This window comes from Citrus clementina, unplaced genomic scaffold (assembly GCF_000493195.1).
Source record: "Citrus clementina cultivar Clemenules unplaced genomic scaffold, Citrus_clementina_v1.0 scaffold_2, whole genome shotgun sequence".
Classification (NCBI taxonomy): Eukaryota; Viridiplantae; Streptophyta; class Magnoliopsida; order Sapindales; family Rutaceae; genus Citrus; species Citrus x clementina.
In genome coordinates, this window is record NW_006262688.1 from 34,448,724 (window position 1) to 34,473,189 (window position 24,466).

General features: G+C 35.6%; 4 protein-coding genes across 7 annotated transcripts; 1 reads left to right on the plus strand and 3 right to left on the minus strand.

Moving 5' to 3' along the window:
- Window positions 1-276: 276 nt before the first annotated feature.
- On the minus strand, window positions 277-4,282 carry LOC18053225 (sodium-dependent phosphate transporter 1). 2 transcript variants are annotated; one of them, XM_006449484.2, is made up of 12 exons: window positions 3,682-4,282; window positions 3,020-3,179; window positions 2,826-2,948; window positions 2,645-2,714; window positions 2,396-2,520; window positions 2,082-2,297; window positions 1,905-1,991; window positions 1,387-1,815; window positions 1,190-1,299; window positions 961-1,066; window positions 600-854; window positions 277-500 (listed from the first exon to the last, which is right to left on the minus strand). In XM_006449484.2, exons 1-12 carry the CDS (start codon window positions 3,705-3,707, stop codon window positions 375-377), a joined length of 1,833 nt encoding a protein of 610 aa, XP_006449547.2. In that variant the 5' UTR covers window positions 3,708-4,282; the 3' UTR covers window positions 277-374. The 2 variants fall into 2 exon arrangements, with proteins under 2 accessions (XP_006449547.2, XP_024045961.1); XM_024190193.1 differs by lacking the exons at window positions 2,826-2,948; window positions 3,020-3,179; window positions 3,682-4,282 and having other exon boundaries at window positions 277-518; window positions 2,645-2,800.
- Window positions 4,283-6,590: 2,308 nt separating this feature from the next.
- Window positions 6,591-10,989, plus strand: LOC18053226 (probable alpha,alpha-trehalose-phosphate synthase [UDP-forming] 7). 3 transcript variants are annotated; one of them, XR_002907294.1, is made up of 5 exons: window positions 6,591-6,874; window positions 7,097-9,194; window positions 9,286-9,559; window positions 9,970-10,357; window positions 10,452-10,989. XR_002907294.1 is itself a non-coding variant. In XM_024191888.1 (4 exons), exons 2-4 carry the CDS (start codon window positions 7,207-7,209, stop codon window positions 10,276-10,278), a joined length of 2,571 nt encoding a protein of 856 aa, XP_024047656.1. In that variant the 5' UTR covers window positions 6,591-6,874; window positions 7,064-7,206; the 3' UTR covers window positions 10,279-10,989. The 3 variants fall into 3 exon arrangements, 2 of the variants coding, with proteins under 2 accessions (XP_024047656.1, XP_006449549.1); XM_024191888.1 differs by having other exon boundaries at window positions 7,064-9,194; window positions 9,970-10,989; XM_006449486.2 differs by having other exon boundaries at window positions 9,970-10,989.
- Window positions 10,990-11,461: 472 nt separating this feature from the next.
- Window positions 11,462-13,151, minus strand: LOC18053227 (protein GRAVITROPIC IN THE LIGHT 1). Its single transcript, XM_006449487.2, has one exon. It carries the CDS (start codon window positions 13,119-13,121, stop codon window positions 11,721-11,723), a length of 1,401 nt encoding a protein of 466 aa, XP_006449550.2. The 5' UTR covers window positions 13,122-13,151; the 3' UTR covers window positions 11,462-11,720.
- Window positions 13,152-20,825: 7,674 nt separating this feature from the next.
- Window positions 20,826-23,836, minus strand: LOC18053228 (protein transport protein Sec61 subunit alpha). The gene is made up of 7 exons (XM_024191132.1): window positions 23,675-23,836; window positions 22,995-23,348; window positions 22,627-22,854; window positions 22,164-22,518; window positions 21,944-22,068; window positions 21,630-21,765; window positions 20,826-21,308 (listed from the first exon to the last, which is right to left on the minus strand). The coding sequence occupies exons 2-7, from the start codon at window positions 23,336-23,338 to the stop codon at window positions 21,069-21,071; spliced, it is 1,428 nt and encodes a 475-aa protein (XP_024046900.1). The 5' UTR covers window positions 23,339-23,348; window positions 23,675-23,836; the 3' UTR covers window positions 20,826-21,068.
- Window positions 23,837-24,466: the final 630 nt, after the last annotated feature.

The window sequence follows — 24,466 nt, forward strand, 5'->3', positions numbered from 1 at the left end:
ATATGAATACTAGTAAAATCATTCACATGATGAAACCTTAAAGCTAATTTAGCTACTCAATTCACGAAGATTATTTTCATTTTTGTAGATGAGCAAATGTAAAGATGTAAAAAAATAAATAAAAAAACAAAGAATTGTGTGATAAACAATTATATCAATGACCAATTTGAATGGTAAGAGTAAAATAATGTTAAAGATAACATATTATAAGATTAGATAAGGATTCAATATTAAAGTGAATTTTCGCTGAGCATTAAATTAATAGTCATGGTTTAATTTTCATGTTATTTTTTTATTTCTCTTACCTAACAATTATTGATTCAATACTGAGAAAAAAAAAATCAGCTCTAATTCTGAATCTTTGTCCTATTACATCAAGGCACTGCATAGGCTGGCACATGAACGGAGGCATAGAAGATCGCAAAGGCAGCCCCACAGCAGAAGATTATAGTCATGACCCATCCACATATGAATTTGAAGAGGAGCTTCCAGTTCACATTCTGCAAATAATCAAAACACTGTCAAATGAATCATCATAAATTTGAGAAATGTACAAGCACTACTGTATGTAGCCGCTGGCAAATCAAAAGAAATAGTACCTGAATATCATCTGCTATTCCAACTCCAACCAAAGATCCAACAAAAGCATGAACAGTTGAAACAGGAAGATTTGTTGTAGATACTATGATCACCGCTGCCACAGTTGATAACTGAGATGCCAATCCTCTAGAGTTGCTCATGTATGTGAGCTTGCCGCCGAGACATTGTGTTAGCTTCCACCCACAAAGGATGAATCCCATTACTGCACCGAGTCCACCAAGGGCTCTAAACCTCCAGCTCACATCTATGGAATCCTGACGAGTGATGACAACCATTAATTAAGACTAATCTATTTATTCTTTTAATGACGTACGTAGACTGCAAATTCTAACGGGATAGGGGTAGATATATCAAACTCACCACATCTTCTCCATTTCCGGAATATTTTGCTCTATTATTGAAAATGTCAACAATAGCTCCATATGGACTCACAATAGCTGCTATCTCACTAACTGACTGAATGAGACTGCATAAAATATATATCAACATATTTTAGAAAGGTTTTGTTATGCAACTACATATGTTTATTTATTTATATAACCAAATTAACATAATGGCGATTTATTAAAAACATGAGTACTGAACCTACGCAAAGATACAGGAAGCTAAAAGGTGTGGAACGCTGAAGCAGTCTTCTATTTCATCATATTTTTCTGCTAAAGCATGGCGAATGAGTGTATTTCTGTCATACTCGATAACCTGTTTGATCATGTGATTAATAGACTAATTAGCAGAGAGAGGCACCTGTTTTGGCATTGATGGCTAAGACTGACAGCTTATACTTACTGGAGACACAGTGGATTTTGTAAAGTTTCTAACAAAATTATAGGCGCTTTGAAATGGACTTTGATTTTCCATCTTGTGAAAGGTCTTTGTTTGAACCAAATTGTTTGGCGTACACTGAAGCAAGTGTTTAAATTGTGTTGACTGTCCTGTAGATAGAGCCAGCTGCTGATCAGAATCTTTGATTGTACTGTCTGGTGAGGCACAGCTATTTCGCTCCTCCTCTTCGTAGACTGTGTCGAGTACTCTCGTCTGCATAAATTCTCTCAGTACATCTTCAGCTTCATCATTCCCACCTTTGGTATTGTTGCTGCAGGTTTGATCCTGTATTTTGACACATTGTTCCTTGGTAGAATTCATGTTGTTATTCTTTGCAGTCTTGTGTTTTTCAGTAGCACCAAGTTCTTTTGTGGCCAAAGGAACAATCACAACCTAAAGTAAAGAAATAGAACCATTGAATTAGTTAATGGATCCAAATTAATCCAAATGTGTGTTACAATTAGATTTAGAGTACTATTCACCAAGGGTAAGACTGCTCCAATAAATGTGGCCAGAGCCACAGCCGCTATGGTAGCCCATATGGGTATGTGCATTAAGTGTCCTCTAACCTGCCATCCAATTATTAAATCATGTGGTTATTTGGAAATTGAATAATGCGGTGAAGCAAATATGGAAGACATGAGGGATAGGAATTGTACTTGATACACGAGAAAGAGGCAGAGGAGTCCTGCTGATAGTCCATAATCAAGAGGGAAGAAAATGAGAATTCTCTCCCTTGCATTTTTGTGGCGAAGTATTAAAACCTTCAGGAGAATGAAGAGGAAGCATGCACATATGCAGGCAAATAATGGAGCTACAGTCCATTCGAGGAATATCCAGAGCAGCCCCCCACCATTGAAATTGTGATTATCATTCTGCATTAGAAGATTAGACCATCACGCTTCACTTGAGCATTGAATTAAATTTTCATCAAACAAATTTCTTTCCTTTTCCCAATAGCTTTGGTCAGCACCTTGTTCCACAAGGGAATGTAGTCAAAGCCTTCGGTCACAAGCATTGATCCCAACAAAGCGGCCTGCGTTGCTTGCTGAGGTGAGACTGGTAACTCAAAGTATGTTGCTATTACCAGCCAGATTGCTGTTCCAAAGTTAATAACTTTAATTATGGACTAGTATTCAATTATTCTCTGTAGCATAAATACAAAGGTATATACGCATGCTTGATATATGAAATTAAGGACCAAGTGGAGGTGATCTAATACTTGCAGTAATGAGAACAACTACCATACTCCACATCAAGAAACCTTCACTTGGTTGATTTTCCTTGATAAACTGCATGAACACAGGAACTTTAATCCTATAAATATGTGCCACCCTTTATTCTTGTGACCATAAAAGTAAAAAATAAAAGCAAATTAACACATTAATGGTCCCTGACACTACAAATGAAAAGAACGCGTTAACCGTGCTGTTGCTGGCCAAGGCTGCTCCCGGCACATAGATTAAGCCTGCCATTATCGACGCCTTTAGAAGGGTCAATGTTCCCGACCCTAATGTTGTTGAGAACTGCAATGGAAAAAGCATAAATAAGCGATTAGCTTTCTCAATTTAAGATAGGATTATGTTGTAATACAGACCGGGGCCGGAAGATTGTTGGCACCAGCTGCAAATGCCATGGCAAAAGCAGCAAAACCTCCTAGTACTGGTACCCATTGATAGGTCTCCTTCCACTTTCCAACAACTTGAACGGCGAATTCCACCTGAATTTTCTCACTATCGGCAGGCATTCTTGCAAAACTAAGTCCAAGAAAATTTAATTAGATGGCACATGATAATTTATTAAATTTTGCATTGGATATGTCCCCGAGGCATTAGAGTTTGTCTTGTTAATTTCATAATTTTTTTTTTTTTGTCTGACTAACAAACAACAGTCGTTGAATTTCTTTGTTAATTGGTGTGGACAATCCAATGTTTAGAACTAAAATCACAATAAGAAAATATTAAAAAGCCCAAATCTCCCATATTTTTTTATCGAAACAGCATTCGAGAAAAGACTAATGAACATGCAACAAGCTTGCAAATATTCAATTAAATGAACTTATTTTCAGGCATATTCATTCAAGAAATGATGGATAATGTGCATGAAGCTCATCAATATTCTTTGCCTTAATTTGGGGTTGAAATTAAGAAAAACGCCAAAAAAATGTGCAGAACACGATAGGCCATCCGCCAACTAATGTTGTTGAAACCAAGCATTCAAATTTCAAATTATCAAATCAATTATTATTGTAGTACGTACATTGGATTAGCCAGGCTCAGCTCCATTATCCTGTGCTGCTATAAAAGTGGTCAACACGTCCTTTCACAACTTTTCTTCTTGCCTTGCAGGATTTGTGTGTGTTTTTAATTCCATGATTTAATAGATAACACGGGCAAAATACAATGCATCGAAAGATAAGATTATCCGAATACGGCAAACGCCGTCCAACTTTTTGAATGCAAAATAGTACGATTCCACAAAAATGGGCGCCCACTTATGCTTGTTCTACAGTACTAGTGATCTATTGCTATTATAAAGACAATCACACAGCTTGTTTAACAAATTAATTGAATCATATGCATATTCTCAAGGTAAATCCCACAGTTCATTCGAATACAGATTCATTTTGTTACATTGAAATCGAATAGATTTTGATTACAACACTGTCGGTCGATGCAGCATCTTTTACCCTACGTCGGAAATCTTTGGTTTGTCCAAACACTCCTAAAATTCTTTGTTGACATCCCAAATTACATAAATATATATCATGAGATTTTGTTTAGTAGTGCAATATTACTTTTTTAAATTATAATTACCTTAGAACAAAAGCTATTATTGTCAAAAATAAGCTGCTCGAGCATTAGATAAATATTGTCATGTAAGATTTAATATATGAATTTTTATTTAAATGTTTGGCAACGAAAACAAATAGGTGCTAAGATGTTAGAAAATAATGAAAGAGTAAAGCTAGACTCAGGCATTCTAAATAATGAAGCATTCATTAAGTGGAAATAATAAGATGATGTAATTAATTAATTTATAACTTATGAAAAATTATCAAATACTTAATGAATAGTACATCATTAGGATGAGATTTTAAGATGGTTATCATTACCCATAAAAACTCATAATACTAATGTAACCATTCTCACTATTTTACAACATAAATAATGTTTAATAAAAGTATAAGCTAACGAATCAAAACTCGAACAATAATATTTAAACTCGAACAATTCTAACATAATAGCCAACATATTAGTTGGCATATGATTTGCATAGGAAAAAGAAAAATCACAAGGAACAAGAAGACAGCGCATAGATAGGTTTAGAAATTAACAAATTATTAATTCCATTTTGTGAACAAAAGACGAAAAGCAGAAATTCAAAAGCTCCAAAGCTCACCAAAGCTAAAGCTTAAATGTTGAATTGATAAGTGTATAAAGAAAGAGAAATGACAAAATGCACTACAAAGCTTTCGTAGTGGAGTCCGCTGTCCACCAAATGTGTGGCCGAAAAGAGCCCTTCTGGAAATTACAATTGCACATGCAAAAGCTTTTGCCTCTTCCCATCCCACTATATACACGTACATAAATTCTCAACTTTCTTCTCACGTCCAAAAGAATCCAAACAAAATATTGAAAGGATTTTAATATTCTATTTACAAAATTATTGGTGTTATAAATAGTAATACAATTAATCGACTTAAATCTTATAAATTATTATCAATCACTCAATAAAATGACATATTATTTAAGATGAAAATTTCAAAATATCTATCATCACTCATTAGAGATCATAGACTTTTACATTATTTCTACATTACTTTTACATTAATTATGACAAAATTTGGGCTCATACATAGTTGGATTTTGCTTCTACTGAGCTATGTGGGACAACAATCCCTTCTCAATACCCCACATATCTGTGAAAAAGGGGGCGATTTACTACTATTCAACCATAGGGTATAGCTCTCAATTCAAATAAATTTAGACGGTGGTTAAAAAAAATTAATTTAATTTAATTTAATTTAATTTAAAATAAACAATATATTAAAAAATAAAAATAAAAACGTGAATTAAACAAAGATCTGTCAAAGTCGGTCAAAACAAGATCTAAAATAAATAATGTTCCAAGTGGGAAATAGAAAAAGAAATATGCATACAGATAGACACACAGTCAGCAATGTGCTAATAATAATGAATTAATAATTGTTGGAAGAAGTTCTTATTTTGGGTTTAGGTGTGAAAGGGGGCGCGGGAATTAAAAGTCAGTCACTTTGGTGACAACATTCTAAACTCAGTCTTATCCGAGTAATTGAAGCTTTGGAAGCCCACATCGCTTTCTCTGTATGCGGAGACGTACGAATTATGTAAAGGACACCATAAGGGTCCATGCTGACCAATTTTATCTCCTGGATTCCCTTTATACCCTCGCGAAATATCCCATTCACCTTCACTGTCCCTAAGGGTAAAAGAGGAATTGCATCCACAAACCAAACCCCCCCCCCCCCACCCCAGGGCGGCTGCAAGTATTCTCTCCCTCCTCCGGAAGTCACCCCAACCAGGAGAATTATTTTTTTATTTTTTTTTATTTTATTTGCACGCATAGCACCACCAACCCAGCCTCACTACAAAAGACCAAACCTGTTACCCGAAAAAAAAAAAAAAAAAACCATAACAACCAACCATACCACGTGTTGCCACCTCATCAAAATTGTGTCACGGATGACGTCATCAATTGGACAGGTCACCATCCGCTCCTGCTTGTCCGCCGAACATAGCGGCCACGTGGCAACATCAGGAGCAGACAGGCAATTCTACCGTCCCCACCCTGCGCGCTCAGGTGCTCCTACGACCACAGCTTATCCGAGTCATTTCCTTCAGCTACTTGACACGTGGCACAGCAACCATGCCGGTTTCTTACGTGTCATGTGTTGACTGGTTTTGTCACGAAAGATTTACCAACGATACTTGAAGCATGTTATAGTTTGCTGGATAAATAGGCGATGACGTGTGGGTCCAGGTGGCAAAGTTGACAAACTGACACGTAGATGGTTGCCCAGGTAGGAGGGAGTAAGAGCGCGTGAGCCAAAAATTCAGCACTGCCAGCTGGCGTAACTGGTTATCCTACTGGCCGACCTTATCCTCTTCATTTTTTTTCATCTCTTTTCTACATTATTCTATCTGTCATCTTTTTATTATCCTCAAAAAAAAAAAAAAAAATTTAAATATTTACAATGAAAGAACCAATTGTTTTGTGTTTAGAGAAAGAAAAGAAGAGAGAGAAATTGTAAATGTGGCTCTTGAAATAGAAGAGAAGACCAAGCCAAACCAAACCCTAGATTTCTTTCGTGCTACTAAGGGGAATTTTGTTTTGTTTTGTTTTGTTTTTTCTTTTTCTCAACCCATCTTTGCGTTAAAGATTCAAACTTTTGTTCTGAAAGTGGGTTAAGGTTTGTTTTTTTTTTAATATCATTGGTTCAAGATTGTTATTTGGATTATGTAACAGTGAGTTCCAATGTAGTTTTGTGTATGCTTGAATATTTTTCGTGTTTGGATCTCATTTGGTGATAATATGAATGATTGTAAATGTTTAATTACGTTTATTTATTCCTTTTGCGTGGTTTTTTACTTGCGTATAGGTGATGATGTTAATTTCTTGATAACGTTTACAGATCCTGCCGAGTTACAGAGATTTCACGAAAGGACCAATCTTGTGTCTGGTTTATGACTCTGAGATCTTGTGTTGAGTTTTAAAGTTGGCGATAATACAAAGTGGTTAAAGATGATGTCCAAATCGTATACTAATCTTTTAGATCTAGCCTCTGGCAATTTTCCTGCAATGGGTCCAAGTCGTGAAAAGAAACGATTGCCAAGAGTAATGACCGTCCCTGGTGTGATTTCCGAGCTTGATGATGATCAGGCAAATAGTGTGAGCTCAGACGTGCCGTCCTCCGTCGCCCAAGACCGCGTTATAATTGTAGCAAATCAGTTACCTGTAAAAGCTAAGCGCAGACCGGATAATAAAGGTTGGAGTTTTAGTTGGGATGAGGATTCTTTGTTATTACAGTTAAAAGATGGATTGCCTGAAGATATGGAGGTCATATATGTGGGGTCATTGAAGGTAGATGTTGATTTGAGCGAACAAGATGATGTGTCGCAGCTTTTGTTGGATAGGTTTAAATGTGTCCCTGCATTTTTGCCACCAGACATTTTAACAAAGTTTTATCACGGGTTCTGTAAGCAGCATTTGTGGCCTCTGTTCCATTATATGCTTCCATTTTCGGCTACACATGGTGGAAGGTTTGATCGTTCTTTGTGGGAGGCATATGTGTCTGCCAATAAGATTTTCTCGCAAAGGGTGATTGAAGTTATAAACCCAGAAGATGATTATGTTTGGATTCATGATTATCATTTGATGGTGCTTCCTACTTTTTTGAGAAGGAGGTTTACAAGATTGAGAATGGGATTTTTCCTCCATAGTCCATTCCCTTCCTCAGAGATATATAGAACTTTACCAGTAAGGGAAGAGATTCTTAAGGCACTTTTGAATGCGGACCTCATTGGTTTTCACACTTTTGATTATGCACGGCATTTTCTGTCTTGTTGTAGTCGTATGTTAGGGTTGGAGTATCAATCAAAGAGGGGTTATATTGGGTTGGAGTATTATGGAAGGACTGTTGGGATAAAGATCATGCCTGTTGGGATCCACATGGGTCAGATTGAGTCTGTTTTAAGGCTTGCAGACAAGGATTGGAGAGTGCAGGAGCTTAAACAGCAGTTTGAAGGAAAGACTGTGTTGCTTGGTGTTGATGATATGGACATTTTTAAAGGGGTTGATTTGAAGTTGTTGGCTATGGAACACTTGCTGAAGCAGCATCCAAAGTGGCAGGGAAGGGCAGTACTTGTACAGATTGCAAACCCCGCTAGGGGAAGAGGGAAAGATCTTGAGGAAATACAAGCCGAAATACATGCTACCTGCAAGAGAATCAATGAGACGTTTGGCCGGCCTGGTTATGAACCAGTTGTCTTCATTGATAAGCCAGTGACTCTCAGTGAAAGAGCTGCATATTACACTATTGCCGAGTGCGTGGTGGTCACAGCTGTGAGGGATGGGATGAATCTCACCCCATATGAGTACATTGTGTGCAGGCAGGGAGTCTCTGGATCAGAGTCTTCTTCAGAATCAAGTGCGCCAAAGAAGAGCATGCTAGTCGTATCAGAATTCATTGGATGTTCTCCTTCACTCAGCGGTGCAATTCGTGTCAATCCGTGGAACATTGAAGCAACTGCAGAGGCAATGCATGAGGCAATTCAAATGAATGAAGCTGAGAAACAGTTGCGCCATGAGAAGCATTATAGGTATGTTAGTACTCATGATGTGGCATACTGGGCTCGAAGCTTCTTTCAAGATATGGAAAGGACTTGCAAAGATCATTTTAAAAGACGTTGTTGGGGAATTGGCTTGAGCTTTGGTTTCAGAGTTGTAGCTTTGGATCCTAATTTTAGAAAGTTGTCAATCGATGCCATTGTTTCTGCCTATCTAAGGTCCAAAAGTAGGGCTATTCTGTTTGATTATGATGGAACTGTCATGCCCCAAACGTCTATCAACAAGGCTCCAAGTCAAGCAGTGATCTCAATCATTAATACTCTTTGCAATGATGCCAGGAATACTGTATTTGTCGTTAGTGGAAGAGGAAGGGATAGTTTAGGCAAGTGGTTCTCTCCATGCAAGAAACTTGGAATTGCTGCTGAACATGGTTACTTCATGAGGTATGGTAATCTTTTATTATTATTATTATTATTATTATTATTATTTATCTTTCGCCAGTTGGTACTAAATTCTAAATCATTTGTCTATCAGGTGGTCTGCTGATGAGGAGTGGCAAAACTGTGGGCAGAGTGTTGATTTTGGGTGGATACAAATAGCTGAGCCTGTTATGAAACTATATACAGAGTCCACTGATGGTTCTTACATTGAAATCAAAGAAAGTGCCTTGGTCTGGCACCATCGAGATGCAGACCCCGGTTTTGGATCTAGCCAGGCCAAGGAGTTGTTGGATCATCTAGAAAGCGTGCTAGCTAATGAACCTGCTGCTGTAAAAAGTGGTCAGTTCATTGTAGAAGTAAAGCCACAGGTATATATTCAGCTTCGAATCTAAGTTACAGACATTCTACATAGATGGACTCTTCTAACTTGGCACCGACACAGATACACACAGTCATTTCTGCCCTTTTCTTTTCAACTATTAATGTTGTTGCAGGAACAAGCTTCCTTACCATCCGCACTAAATGTCTAAATTATCTATTTTTAGTTATTACAGTGTACTTATGATATCATGATGCCAGTGTGAGAAGACTAGAATATTGGAGGGTTGGCTATTCTTTCATTAGTTGCAATTGATGGTTTTAGAAGCAACGGCGTCAGTTTTACTTGTGCTAAATTGTGTCACATTTATCATACTTGCTACTATCTTGCGATTAGAATACGTGATGACTTTATAGTAAAGGCATGCTGTATGAACCAAATTTTTACTGTGGCTTACAGGGTGTCAGCAAAGGTGTGGTGGCAGAAAAGATCTTCACAACAATGGCAGAGAGTGGGAGGCATGCCGATTTTGTACTTTGCATTGGTGATGACAGATCTGATGAGGACATGTTTGAGATCATTGGCAATGCGACCTCAAGTGGAGTCCTCTCATCTAATGCATCTGTTTTTGCTTGCACTGTTGGACAGAAGCCAAGCAAAGCTAAGTACTATTTGGATGACGCAGCTGAGGTTGTAACCATGCTTGAAGCGCTTGCTGAAGCTTCCGCTCCACCCTCCTTCGAAGTTGGAGCATCCGATTCCCCATGAATTTTCCTTAGCCATTAAATCAAATTTGGCTTTAAGCTTAAGGCGGTTTGGAGGGATGCCATATTGGCCTGTAATGAAGGTGCGATTATTCTCTACTCTTTATTCGGAAGTAGCTCATTGGACGGCACATTGTGTTTGATTATTTTGATGGCCAATTGTTAAAACATCAGCAGCTTGGATTTTTGTGCCGTAGTCAATGAAGCTCAGTGATGAGGCGAGTGGGAGAAAGTTATGTTGTGTCAACCTCATATTAGTAGAGACTGGTCGGAGAAAAAGAAAAAAGAAACAGATCTCGCATAAAGGGTTCAATGTTTCATTGAGGTTAACCTAGAAGGTGAACAAAAATACCCAAATAATTGATGATCACATACATGTAAATGTCCCAAGCTTGTCTAGGCAAATTGTTGCTTAAATCATGTAGGTGACACTCCTTTCCAGCCATATTGAAGCCCGATAAGTGACTTTGATCGTCTGGACATCTCTTCAGATTTCGACTGTTTCATTTTTTTTTTTTTTTTGGTTCCTGTTAAATCTGATAATTCCTTTGCTTTATAAACCTGTAAATTCTATAGGAATCTCTGTTTAGTCATTTACAATGCATCTATCTGTTCTTGTAATCAACTATTATTTTTGTGTAATCTCATCACCGTTCTGAGACATACATTAGTAGCTATCAAATGCATGGCATGATGATGACTGGTTTCAGTCAGACATAATGATATATAGATATCCAAGATGATCAAACTATTATTGTTTCCATAGAAAATGGCTTTATGCATTTGCTTGGATAAGCCATTGGAGGCATGCTTGAATTTGATGATGAGGCCATCCAATTGACCCACCTAGCCTAAGGGCCTTACCTAGTGGTTCTACCATTATTGTTCTTATTTTTATTTATCCGCATGCCATATAATGTGAGTAACTCAAATTTACAAAGAGGGAGCTTACCGAAAAGTTTATTAATCTCTGCTCTGCACATGAAGACGAAAGCATCCGGTACACACATACCGTAAAAGCCACGAATTAACTTGTGAAGATAAACGTTTTCTTCATTCCACATCTGATCACTGTCTAATACTGATCTAATACGATGCATTATACAATCGCATTATACCCAGAAAAGAGTAAAAGGGTAAAGAACCCTAAAAAATATTAAGAAAAAATTATTTACCGAGTACATGACTTTTGCAGAGATAGTTTACCGGATAATCTACCTGAATTTTACAAAATGTATGACTCCTCCATGTTTGCTTAACGCTGTTGGCCAGGAGTTAAATAGTCAATTTATCAAAGTTACGTAAATTTCAGATGACATTGGAGGAGTGACGCATTTCATAGAATTCTGGTGGATTGTTGCAAATAAAAAAATATGTGCATTTCTAGCAAAATCTGAAAGTTCAGGTGATTCGGTGGATAATTTTCCAAAAATGGAAAACAAAAAATTAACGACTTGCTGGGTCAATCTCGATCACATTCACTGGCGACAAATAAACCTGACTCTGTATCAGACTTTTACCGATCTTGAACCCAGGCACCACCGTAAAATTAACACGAACATCAACAGTAGAATCGACAATTTCGCAAGAAAATGCTGACTCATCATTCACATTCTCCATGTAAACTTCCGAAAATCTGCAATTTCTCGGCACCTGAAAGATAGAAACTGGTTGATCAAGTGAGAATGCCAAGCGATGCAGAAGCCAAACCCGTCTCGCCATCTCAGCAAAAGACGCGAAGAAAGCAGAATCTGGGCAATCTCCGGCGTTAATGAGCTTTCTCTGGTTCAAGTTGCTAAAAAGTGAACACTCCATTTTTGCATGTACAAGGTGAAGGTACTTGGAACGCATGAATTTGGCAAAAGAAGAGCTTGGTTTCTGAGCAAGAAATTGCCTTACGTTTACTAATTGCAGCTTCTTGAACTCGTTCAAGTATTGGTCCCGAGAGTGCTTGTGAAAACACTGAGACTCATTTGGTGGCGAAAAATTCGGAAAGTTGAAACCTTCAAGCATTGTTTTGCAGACAAATGATTGGAAAACGAAGTATCTATGGCTTGGTTTTGTAAAAATTGCTTCTGGTTCGATAACTTTAGCTGCTAAATCAAGATCCCAGTTTGCTGACTCCATTTCACGAACCAGCAACTTAACAAAACTTGTCATAGATCTTAAAGAGAAATGAAGAAACTGAACAAAATGGCTTGTGCTAAGAGCTGAAAGCTGAACATTTTCCAAAATTGAAATAGGCCCACTTGCGTTTAGCTTCTTTTCAAGACTCTTGTTAAACGCAATGGAATCATCAAGCTGTCTCTTGAGAGAACGAGCTTCAGATTCTTTCATCTCAGCTTCACCTTCCAATTTCTTTATAGTGATTTCGTAAGTCTTCATCAAACTCTGCTGCTCTTGAATCTCTGCCAACATTATAGTCACTTGAGGTGAAAGATCAAGCTCTTTCTTTAGGAAGCTTCTTTTCAGTTCAGATATAGCTTTCAACTCGTCAACCACAGCTTGGTCTGCAAGGTGAATGGCCTCACTATTGTATGGATTCTGAGCCATTTGTAGCTCCGCGTAAGCAGCTTTGATTGAAGTAACCCCAGCAAAAAGCTTTGCCACCAAAGCCTCCATCACTGCTCTTTGCCTCGCTCTTGGATCCCCGTGAGTTTTACTTCCCTTGATGGAAAACAAATCATCATCATCTTGATCAAACTTGTTTTGTGAAGTGAGCATGCAAATTCCCATCCCATTATTCGAACCAATCTTTGTTGCAGTCCTCAAATTGATTACCTTCTGAAATGTCTTGGCAAGCTTGCTCTTGTTGCTCATTGCTGATTTGGGTTTCATTGTTTCCATTTGCCGATGATCAACCCAAAAAGGAAAAAAAAATCACAAACTATTGTGAATCAGCTCAACCGAAGAGATTGTGACTCACTGAGTGAAATCAACAAAAGAAACTAAAAGAGAAAACTTAGCACAAGGGTTGTCACAAAAAGTGACTATGGTGTTTGTGAGACAAGAAAGGCAAAGCAAAGCAAATCAACTTTGACTATCAGATTGGAGCCGAAGATGGAGGTGGGGATAAATAGTTAATAAATTTTTTTTTTAATTTAAAATAATACAATAAAAACTGGAAAATAACACTTGGATCCCTGATTTTACCTATTATCACAAAAAAGATGTATAATTTGTAACATAAAATTCTTCAGTTTATATATTTCGTACTAAAAGTTCGTTTATTAATAAAATCAACGGTTTTATTGTATCAATTTTGAAATTTTGAAATCTAAGTAAATACTTGGATTCGTTAATATCGTACATATGTAACATTGAGATTGTTGATTTTATTAACAATTTTTCAAACAAAAATCGGAATACCAAAGATCATCACTCACCCAAGAGGGACTCAAGTTAAAATCATATCAAAATTATGTCCTAAAATGTGAATTTTATAAAACAATGTACTTTTATGTATTATTCAATTGGGAAAAAGAAAAAGGGTGGGAATTAAAGCGCGGGAAGAAAGAAAAAAAGAGGAGTGAACAGGGGCAGTTAGGTGACTGAGGAATGAGGCTAAGTACAGTATAAATTAATCCTTGTGATTTTATTGGGGATTTCTTTCTTTTCAATAAGGAATAATGATTTAAAAATCTACATTACTGCAACTGCAATTCAGAGGTGCGTGATCATGATGACGACACGTGGGCCATGCTGGTATTGGGCGATTGATGAATTGAGTTGATGTTGTCTGGACCCCACGTTCCAAAACTAGCCATTGACATGCCAGAAACATGGAGCTGCTTGAATGTTTGACTACGCGATACAAGGGTCCATGACGCATCATGGTCTGTAGCATTCATTGGCAATATGTTATGCGTATGAAGAATAATTTATTGGGATTCGCGCTTCACAAACAACAATTAACAGAAAACACAAAAGAAAAATTAATAAGCTCTGAGTCGGTGTCTAATCTGGCGGTCATGTAAAGCAACATGACAGGCGGTTGGACCCGGGCAGAAAATGGGGTTGATTGGAGGCCTTGGTGTTCGTGGGACCACGGCTCAGATAACCTAACTGACTGTCACATCAACTCCTCACTGCCATCTTCTTTATCTAATTTGGCATATTCTCTCCTTTACAAATAATACATTTTGAACTATAAAATTTTATTAATGCCTCCTTTGATTCTTTTCTAGTGCAACTTTAGAGAAATTGTTGTACAAATTTATAATTAACATGCTTAGGAGCACAATTAAATTCATCTTCTGAAATTAAAAAAAATATTTACAAAATAACTTTTCTCAATAAGTAATTAGACAAATATTATCATCCTTTCATTTTAGTAACTTCTTATTATTGTAGAAGTTATACCGTCATATTATGTGATTCACGTGTTGTTCATACCCAAATAAGATTAGTTCATACCCAATTAAGAGTAGTTCATTGTTTAGTAATTTAGTATTTTGAAAGAAATGGGTATATGGAAATTGAATTTTCGATCACGCCCAACAAAATTTTGTGCTTTGTTACTGACAAAAAAATATTCAATTTTCAAACGTTCGGCAGATGTGTGACCCCATGAGGCTCAACTCACCGCATTACTTGACTCCATTAAAAAAAAAAAAAGAGGTTAATTTTTATTGGAAAAAAAAAATCAATGCTGACTGCTTTACTAAACTCCAAAAGATAAGGAATGAAGAAAATTTAAGAAAAAGACATGCACGGCCGAAAGAAGATGGAGACTAAAAACAATCTTTGATTCTCGTGTTGCAGGATATGAGCATTAATTTAGTTAAGAGGCGAAAACTTAACAATGAATTCAATATTAATTATCATAACTTCAATTTATAAGATTTTTCAATTAAATCCGTGGGGGCAGGAGCTTAAAATATTTTCAACTCTTATTGAGCATTTTAATTAAATTTATGGGGACAAGGACTTAAATACTAAATGAAATTTGGAGGATTTTTTGTTTAAAAAAAAAAAAAAAAGGCGGAGGCAGTTGCCCCCCACTTCCTTACTATGTACTAACGTCGATTATAAAAAATAATATGGGAATAAGATGAATTATAAAATTAGTTTATATCTGTTATGAAATTAATTTCCAGTTTGAAATGAAACTTCGTTTAAGAAAAATAAATGAAAAGAACACTCAAAGACTTGTGAGATAAGAAATAATTAATATCAATCATACTCCCACATTCATCTTTGTCATAATTGATATTAGAAATGTGGAATGATTGTGTAAGAGGCGTGTGCAATACCATACATGTATACATTGGGTTGCTTGAGAGATTAATTTATATGATCCAAGCTTGGGACAATTAATAAAATTTTAGTGGACCAACTTGTTTCTGGACATGTGGGAAACAAATTATTTCACTTAATCATGGTTTTTATTTAGTTTAAAGTACCTCCAACAAGCTCAATAAATGTTTAACCTAATCCGAAATATCATGGTGACTTCAACATGTGTTTAAAGGGTGTCAATGGCTAGGGTTTATTTGTGGGGGGGGAAAAAGGTGGTACATCATTAGCAGATAGAGCTGGCAAAATTTGACACGACCCGATTACCCGACACGAACACGACATAAATAAATGGGTATGGGTCGTCAAATTTAACACGATTATTAAATGGGTCGGGTCCTGGTCAACACGATTTTTTTCCGTGTCGGGTTTGAGTTAAAATTCTTGACCCATTTACCCGATCAATGACCCGATTATATTTTCTATTTTAAAATAATTTACATATTCTTATAATTAAAACTCAAATATTAGAGATGATTTTCTTTTTTTTTATTCTTTAAAAGGGTGAATATAAACACAATGTTTTATTTATAAAATTTTACATACATTTAGAGCTTCAATAGTGTAAATGTGTAAAAATTGATAGACATGTATATTTTATAATATTGATATATAATATTATATATATATATATATAATTAAAACCTCAATAGTGTACATGTGTAATATATTGGTAGATATGTATATTTTATAATATCGATAAATTATGTATGTATGTATGTATGTATGTATGTATGTACATACGTATGTATGATAGTGTGTAAATATTTGATGTAACTTTTGTTTAATATATAGATATTAAACGGGTTATTGGGTAACCCGATTATTTTTCCGTGTCGGGTTTGGGTCTCAATATTTTAACACGATTATTAAATGGGTCGGGTTTGGGTCGACCTAAATTTGACACGACACGAAGCTGACACGACACGAACACAACCCGATGACCCATTTTGCCAGCTCTATTAGCAGACAGTGAGACACAAAGACAAGCTTGTAGCATAAACGGTAATTTAAAGGAGGGGCCAAACCGAGCCTAAAAAGCGAGTTAATTATTGAAAATCAAGAGAAGTGACCCGCAAGCCAATCAATTTGTAGAAAATATTGAAACTATTTTGGTTGTGTACCATCATGATGAAAAATTTGTTTTGAAGTTAGGATAACTTTTGTTAATTAATATATATATTTAATACAAATTCAAATTTTAAGCATTTTGCAAGCAAAGCATGTAGAGATTAGTTCATGTTATAATTACACTTATAGTACTTGATTTTTTTGACCACTCCCACAACTATAGGGTTGGATAATTAATGTGTTTGTTGTCTTAAATTTTATTTGGTATTAAAATTGAGCAGTTGTAAGCTACATCGTTAAAGTAATAAGTAATAAGGAAATACTACCTACGGTGGCTTGTAAGCTATATTGATTTGATTAACTACTTTTATGATAAAAACTTATAATATCTTTATTATTTCTGTCAAAATTATCATTTATAAATCATATTTACTACATAATATTAATATTTATTTTATAATTACAATTTTTTTTCACGGCAACTACAACTTAAAAATTACAGCACCTCAATACCAAATAGAATCTTATTAGGCACTTGATCACATATTATTTGAGATAACAGGCACACTTATAAGAACATATTAATATTTCACTACAAGATATCTCAAAATTAAGCTATATTTATTTATTTTAAAAAATAAAATTATTTAAAAATCACTTAGTTAAACCTTGAGGGCAACCAAATTGTATTTATTAATTTAGGTAAGCGTTGAAATCATCGTTCATATAAAAAAGTTTCCTACCTCTTTTCTTTAGGCACGCAACATAAATATTACTGGTCAATTGTCATTTTTCATAGAGATTTTGCCTTAAATGAATTCCCAATTACGATTATAAACATAATAAGATTTTTCAAATCAATCTCCTTCTTAATGACAATAATTTTTTTTAATGATAATAATAAGATTAAGTAAACAAAAATGGAAAAGCAAATGGATACTCGCAGATCACGACGCGCAACAAAGTTGTTGTGTTGCAAAGAAAATGAAGACATATTCAAAGTAGCTTTTTTATTGTATAAATTTGGGATAAAATTAAATGAACTTCTAAACCACACAATAATTATTTATCAAACATCTTAATGTTGTTTTCAACCACAACACTAAATATGGTCAAAGCATATACACATCCAAATGAAGAAGTCGAATCAAGTTTAAATCAATATAAACATTTGGTATGCAGAAATGATTTTGGCTTGGAAATGAATGAGAAGCAAAGCTAGTCACGTTATGATTCGCATTATTATCATCATCATCATCATCATCATCATCATCATTATTGTCACCTGATATACAGTACTTGTCCTTGCCCTGATGGGAGAAGAACTGGAGAAATGTAAATCGCTCGATTGCACATATTTTCTTATTTCATACGGCAATTTAAATGGAAGTGAAGCAATCTACAACACACCAACTCTTCTCATTCTCCATCCACGATGTGAAAGATTAATCTAAGACGAATATTGGGAAAAAGAGTCAAACCCTCTCTCCTGTTTGACTAAACTAATTGAAAATTTCCTTGATATTTTAAAATTGATGTAAATCTCCAGAGTGTTAATTTTACTATTTTATGCTTGATGGTTATTTGATATTAATAATATGAATACATTTAATTATTTAATTAATTGAATAATTTTTAATCATAATTAATTAAAAATTAAATAAAAATTGTGGGAAAACAAAGGAATTGTCATAATTTTTTAATTGATTCTAAAATTTTCTAGAATACACACACACACACACACACACACATACATACATACATACATACATACTTTTTTTTAGAATAAAAAGATAGAAATAAATATTTATGCGTCATTTTCTAGTAAGGACATCCTCAATTTGTTAAAGCGATGATGCATACTAAAATATAAAAAAATACAGATTTCAATACATTGGAAATTCTGTTTTTTTTTTCTTCTATTAGTGTATTGATCTTAAGAATAAGAATACCTTTAATTTAATTCTAATTAATTGAAAAACTAAATCTAAAATTATTATAAGAAGTAAGAGAATTCTCATAACTTTCTAATTTTCTAATTAATTTTGGAAAAAAATTTCAAAATTAATTGCAAAACTAAATGTAAAATAAATAAATATTATTTTTTAAAATCGGTATTTTTTTTTTGTTTGTAAGTAACATCTCAACTTTATTAAAATGAGGATATCCTCATTACATAATATTAAAACATTAGAGAGATTTCAATTATTTTAGTCAAACACGAGTAGGGCTTTGTTATTTTTCTTTTTTTTGTTTCTGCTAACATATGTACGTCAACTTGTACACTTAATATTCTTAGTAATTTAACGTTGAATTTTAGTAATTCACTACAAGCCCGTGTTTTGTGAACTAAAGATACCCATTTTAGAGCTTTGCATCTCAAAATTAATTGTTACAGAAGGAAGGAAAATATAGGCATTCATAATGTGCAAGAAGAGTGTGACATAGTCACTACTTTTTTCTTTTTTTTCCCCACAAAGTTTCAAGCTCCTCATGAGGTGTTAATAGTGTACAATAAAATTTATCATCAAGAATCAGAGAGCCGGAGCCCAAATTTTTGAAAACAAAAGCACCTTCAGGCGGTCCCAGATGGATGGTCCATTTGCAAAGAATAATACAAAACTTGCCCAAAAAGCTGAATGTGATTTGCAAAGGACCACTTTAAATTTAAGAGGATTTTTTATGTGCAATAATTTTTCGGGTAATTTTTAAAAATCTCCCCTGAGGTTTGGGCTTGTTGCAAGTAGATAGTGAGAATTAATTTATTTGTAAAAAACTCTCTACTATCAGTTAGTTTTAATATTGACCGTTAGTTGACTGTGCAAAGACAATATTACTCTTAACAATAGTTTGTAGACGGAAATAACTAAAAAAAACCAAAATTGTTGGCTATTTCCTCTTTAAATTATTGATATTTTCTTAAAGTTCCTACAAAAAAGATAAAATTAAAAACTTAAAAAATCCTCTTTAAATTATTGATATTTCCTTAAAGTTCCTACAAGAAAGATAAAATTAAAAACTTGAAAATGAAATAGTCATAATCTTTACCTATGATATTATAAATTTTTAGAATTGACAAGGATAAAATTGTCAAAAAATAGGGTTTGTACTTTTCGCGCCAATAATTTTAATTTTTTTTTTAGTTATGTCAGTCTACAAACTATTGTTAAAGGCAATATTGTCTTTGAACAGTCAACTAACGGTCAATGTTAAAATTAACTGACGGTAAAATTTTTTTATAAATAAATAGATTCTCGCCATCTACTTGCAACAAGCCCAAACTTCAGGGGAGGTTTTTAAAAATTACTCATAATTTTTCGTACCACAAAGCAAATATTTCAGGCGCCTTGTAGTTGGGGTCGGCTCATTCTCACATAGATATGGAAATCTAGCGGCTGCTCATAAAGCTGCAGGTTCACAGTTCACACTGGTAAAGTGAAGCTAAAACAGTCAGAAGAATGAGATTTTTGTACTGTTAATTACAATTTAAACTAGGCAAGCAGGGAAAGTTGTGAATTGGTTTGGATTCTTTTAACTGCTTCCCAAATTGATCTCAAAGAGGAGAAATTTTAAAATGTATTACAATAAATTGATGCGTATATGATATATATAATTAAATTTAAAATACTCACCACCTGTATTTTGGAATTTCAAAGGTATTTATTAAAGTCAATCTTTTCAGCTCATTCTAAAGAATAAAGCCAAAATTTTTACGAAGTTGTAACCGATTAAATTAGACCAAATTAGATTTTGAAGCGGCCAATCACAAGATGCCGCATCATTGCTAAATCTACTAACGACTAAATGAAGGCCAATGGACGAAATATTACTTTTTCTTTCATAGAAATTAAGCGGCCAATCACAAGATGCCGCATCATTGCTACATCTTCGTACGACTAAATCAAGGCCCACGGATGAAATATTACCATCCGCCTATCACGACACGTCCTGTATTTTCAAATCATCACTACGAAAACGATATCGAGAGCGGAACTCATCCAGCTTCTTATTCTCTGAGAAGGCAATTTAGGTCTCATCTTTATTGCACAACTAAAATTCTGCCATAATGGGGTAAATGAGGAGTATCAATCACATTGTGTATGGACTAAAAGATGCGAAATGACAAGACACTCGCACTGCGTTGCAATGGCTGCACGCGAATGTCACTGATAGCATAAGCAATTCACTAAAACAAGAACATATATTTTCAACAGAAATTCTTTCTATCTTCCTTGGCGTGTTGAACGTACAGAAACTTTCAAAAGAAAAAAGAAATGCGGCTAAGCATTGGCCAAACTACAGACTGATCTGAATCTCTATTCATAGGTGTTAACAAGGTATGGCCTATGTTAAGTCTTTGAATTCTGCAACAATATTGCACAATACTACTCACCAACTAATCTGAAACTCAAGATCATTGGTTTATTAAAAGCCAAAGAAGCCAAGTTCACTAGCTCTCTCCTTCTCAAACGTCTCAAAGTACTGATATATGATCGTAACTGCGAGCAATATCCCAGTTCCTGACCCAATTGCTCCCATGAAATCAGCCAGGACTGTTAATGCACCAATGCACACTCCGCCAAAGGCAGCAGCAGTTGGTATGTATCGGTTCAGTTCCTTTTGAAGATTTGAGTCTCTATGTCCAGGCATCACCATTTGTTGCTCCTGCAGAAACATCAAAGTCAAACAATATCCAAATAAACAAAATTATGCATTACCTTTATCAATTACTTGAAAAGAATTCATGATTTGCTCTAGGGTCAAATACCATAATGTATGAAAATTTAAAGACCATGCAGCTGAAGAAATTCAAAACATGTGTTCATCCATCAATAAATCTCCATATTCAGAATCTTTTGTCCTGTACGATTTTATGCACAGTTACCAATAGAAAAAGTTTCCATCCACAAGCATTTAACCATGATGAAGTGCTCGGATCCCAGTAAACAGTGACCAAAAGTAACAAAGAAGAGAAGACCAATATACCTTAAGCTGCTTGGCCACATCCCGGGCAGAAGACCCTGAAACTTCAATCCAAGTTTTCGAGAAAAGAGCACAAGCAGTAAGCATAAAAACCAGGTAGAACAGAGCATGGAAAGGATTGGCTGCCATATCAGCCAAGCTGTAATAAAGATGAAGAAAAATAAGTACCAAAGACTTGATGCATGATGAACAAAAAGCATAAATACTTGTTGCATGATGGACAAAAAATATACACCAACTCCTGCAATAACACATACATGAAAGCTACATGAACAACCAAAAATAGAGTACGGAATGAAACAAGGATGTTGTGTCACCTTGCTGGTGCAGTGACATAATAAGCTAGGCCACCAACTGGAATAGAGTGGCCAGAATATTCAGATTCCTTCCACTTCCCTAACAGATTAACAAAGAAATTGCCACTGTACTTCCTGTAGAGCAACTGTACAGAAAAAAAAATGGTGGTTATCCACACTGGCAAAATTACAGATAACTAGAAACATCAATTCTTACCCCGATCTAAAGAAACTCATGTACCTGAGAGATGAAATACAGATTTGAGACAAGTGCAGATTGGAGAATGATAGGCATGTTGGATGTGTAGAATAGCTTAATTGGATAAGCACCCTGTTGCCCACGGGCATTCTTCGATCTCACGGGCAACACCACTTTGAAACCTTGAAAGTAGACAACAATAAGGAATACGAGGACTGTAGCAAGCAAATTAGTAATATTGGGAAGGTTTTGCCGATAGAAAGCCTCTCGAAGAGCCCCAACTTTGTTTTGCTTGGTTATCAGCAGATGAAACAGAGCAATAACAGCACCCTCGAATTCAGCTCCCCGGCCACTGTTTATGGTTGTGGGGCTAAAAGCTTTCCAAATAATGCTTTCACTGCATAGTCAATCCCCAAAAAAATAAAATAAATAAATAAATAAATATTTCCTAAGTCATAAACAATATCATAAGGGAGAATCCAACAAAATAAAATGTGTAGCCTACCAGATGTTAGTGGCTATGAAAAGGGAGATCCCAGAGCCCAAACCATATCCCTTCTGCAGAAGTTCATCCAGGCATATCACAATGATTCCAGCAAAGCAAAGTTGGAGGATTATGAGAATAGCATTCCCAGCACCAAGCTGGCTAACACTTCCATACATCCCCGACATCACGTAGGCAACAGCCTCACCGATAGCAATCAGGATACCCAACAGCTTCTGTGCCCCATTTCTGCAAGAAAAGTGGAAGAATTATAAGAAAAATATACACATAAGTAATGGAACATAGAGAGTGAGTAAATATATACACAAAGCTCATGCCGCAAAAAGTCATTCATGAATCTTTCAAAAGTGCTCAACTAAAATACTTACAAGAGTGCACGATCCTCACGAACATTGTTATCCACCTCAATAATCTTGGAACCAGCCAAGAGTTGCATCACAAGTCCAGAAGTCACAATGGGGGTAATCCCAAGTTCCATCACAGTTCCCCGGTTTGATGCAAGAATAACACGCATCCAATAAAAGGGATCAGCACCGGTGGTGGAATGGATGCCATAAAGTGGAAGCTGACTGCATACCAGAAAGATGAAAAGCGAAATGACAGTGTAGATCACCTTCTCTCGGAAGGGAATTTTCCTGTCAGCTGACTGAACCTCCGGCAAAAATGGAAGAAACGGTCTCACCAAATGCAGCACTCTAAATCCTCCTCCCATTTTCAAAAATCTTCACACCAACAATATTGTTAGGCAAGTAAATAATACAAATCAACGCCACATCCTCAGATAAAATTACTATTATTTAACACCTTTGAACAAACAACAAATAAATTGATCCCATGAAAGCTAATCAATTTAACCGCCAATCTCGTTCTAACTAGCAGCAATCACTTACTAATTAATTATCGATTGAATCATTCGCAAACAATAGCAGCGAATTTTCAAAACAACGCCGTTTTCAGAGATTCTAAGATATATAACCAGTAACACACATACGACGGGATCTAAAATCGAAAGTTAAACAAGTAATGGGAATGAAAATCAGAGACTTACGAGCAGATCTGAATAGATCGACAAGCTTTGATTTTGAGCAGAGGCTCGGAATCAGTGGCAACACCAACTCCAACGATGCAAGATGGAGGATAGAGGGTTGAACGTTGAAATATTATAAAACCCTTGTTTTGAAGCAGTCTCACGATCTTAACGCTTTTAAATAGGATTTTGCTTTATATTTGGCTCATATTTTTGCTAGGTGTCGTGCTTCTGCACGAAAATCGTTGCCACAACCCGATCTCCCAATGATCTGCAGCCACGTGTCTGAATTGTTGGGCTAATAATCCTCCACTTTCACCACACCCATGCGATGCGAGTTCGTTGATTATTGCGTGGATTGTTTCGAAAAAGGCCAGAGAGTGATGCTAAAGCCTAAAAGCAACAACTACCAAGACGTACTACCCTTGAATGGCACGGAAATAGGATAATTGTACTTGTTGAATGCTAAAGCCAAACGAATAACTGTCGTTTCGACGCAATCGACATTTTAATGTTATCTTCTTTATTTTTTAGAATTCAGCAACTTTGATTATATCTTAGTTTTTTTTCTTTTTATTTTTTCCCCTCTCATTTTCACAGGTAACACAGTATACGAATTATACTAAAAAGTAAGTAAAGAAACTAAGATATGCTCCGAGTGGTGAAATTACGAAGAATATTGCAGGTAACGTTATCTGCCCACGTGCCTAGCAATGACTATAATCTGTTCCGTTTTGAACTGAAAAGCGTCCCCCTCCATTGTGAGGGACGCAGGGAAACGAACTTGCACGTGGACATAGACGAGGAAACGGA

What these genes read in the sequence shown, in the direction of transcription:
- LOC18053228 (XM_024191132.1), bottom strand. Translation starts at nt 23,338, where the DNA reads ATGGGAGGAGGATTTAGAGTGCTGCATTTGGTGAGACCGTTTCTTCCA. An exon ending in ATCTGTATTTCATCTCTCAG is followed by an intron (nt 22,069 to 22,163) that starts GTACATGAGTTT and finishes TTTTCTGTACAG; the next exon opens with TTGCTCTACAGGAAGTACAG. An exon ending in ATGTGGCCAAGCAGCTTAAG is followed by an intron (nt 21,309 to 21,629) that starts GTATATTGGTCT and finishes ATGTTTCTGCAG; the next exon opens with GAGCAACAAATGGTGATGCC.
- LOC18053226 (XM_024191888.1), top strand. Translation starts at nt 7,207, where the DNA reads ATGATGTCCAAATCGTATACTAATCTTTTAGATCTAGCCTCTGGCAAT. An exon ending in GAACATGGTTACTTCATGAG is followed by an intron (nt 9,195 to 9,285) that starts GTATGGTAATCT and finishes TTTGTCTATCAG; the next exon opens with GTGGTCTGCTGATGAGGAGT. An exon ending in TTGTAGAAGTAAAGCCACAG is followed by an intron (nt 9,560 to 9,969) that starts GTATATATTCAG and finishes TGTGGCTTACAG; the next exon opens with GGTGTCAGCAAAGGTGTGGT.
- LOC18053227 (XM_006449487.2), bottom strand. Translation starts at nt 13,121, where the DNA reads ATGGAAACAATGAAACCCAAATCAGCAATGAGCAACAAGAGCAAGCTT.
- LOC18053225 (XM_006449484.2), bottom strand. Translation starts at nt 3,707, where the DNA reads ATGGAGCTGAGCCTGGCTAATCCAAT. An exon ending in CCAACAATCTTCCGGCCCCG is followed by an intron (nt 2,949 to 3,019) that starts GTCTGTATTACA and finishes TTTCCATTGCAG; the next exon opens with TTCTCAACAACATTAGGGTC. An exon ending in TTGGAGCAGTCTTACCCTTG is followed by an intron (nt 1,816 to 1,904) that starts GTGAATAGTACT and finishes TCTTTACTTTAG; the next exon opens with GTTGTGATTGTTCCTTTGGC.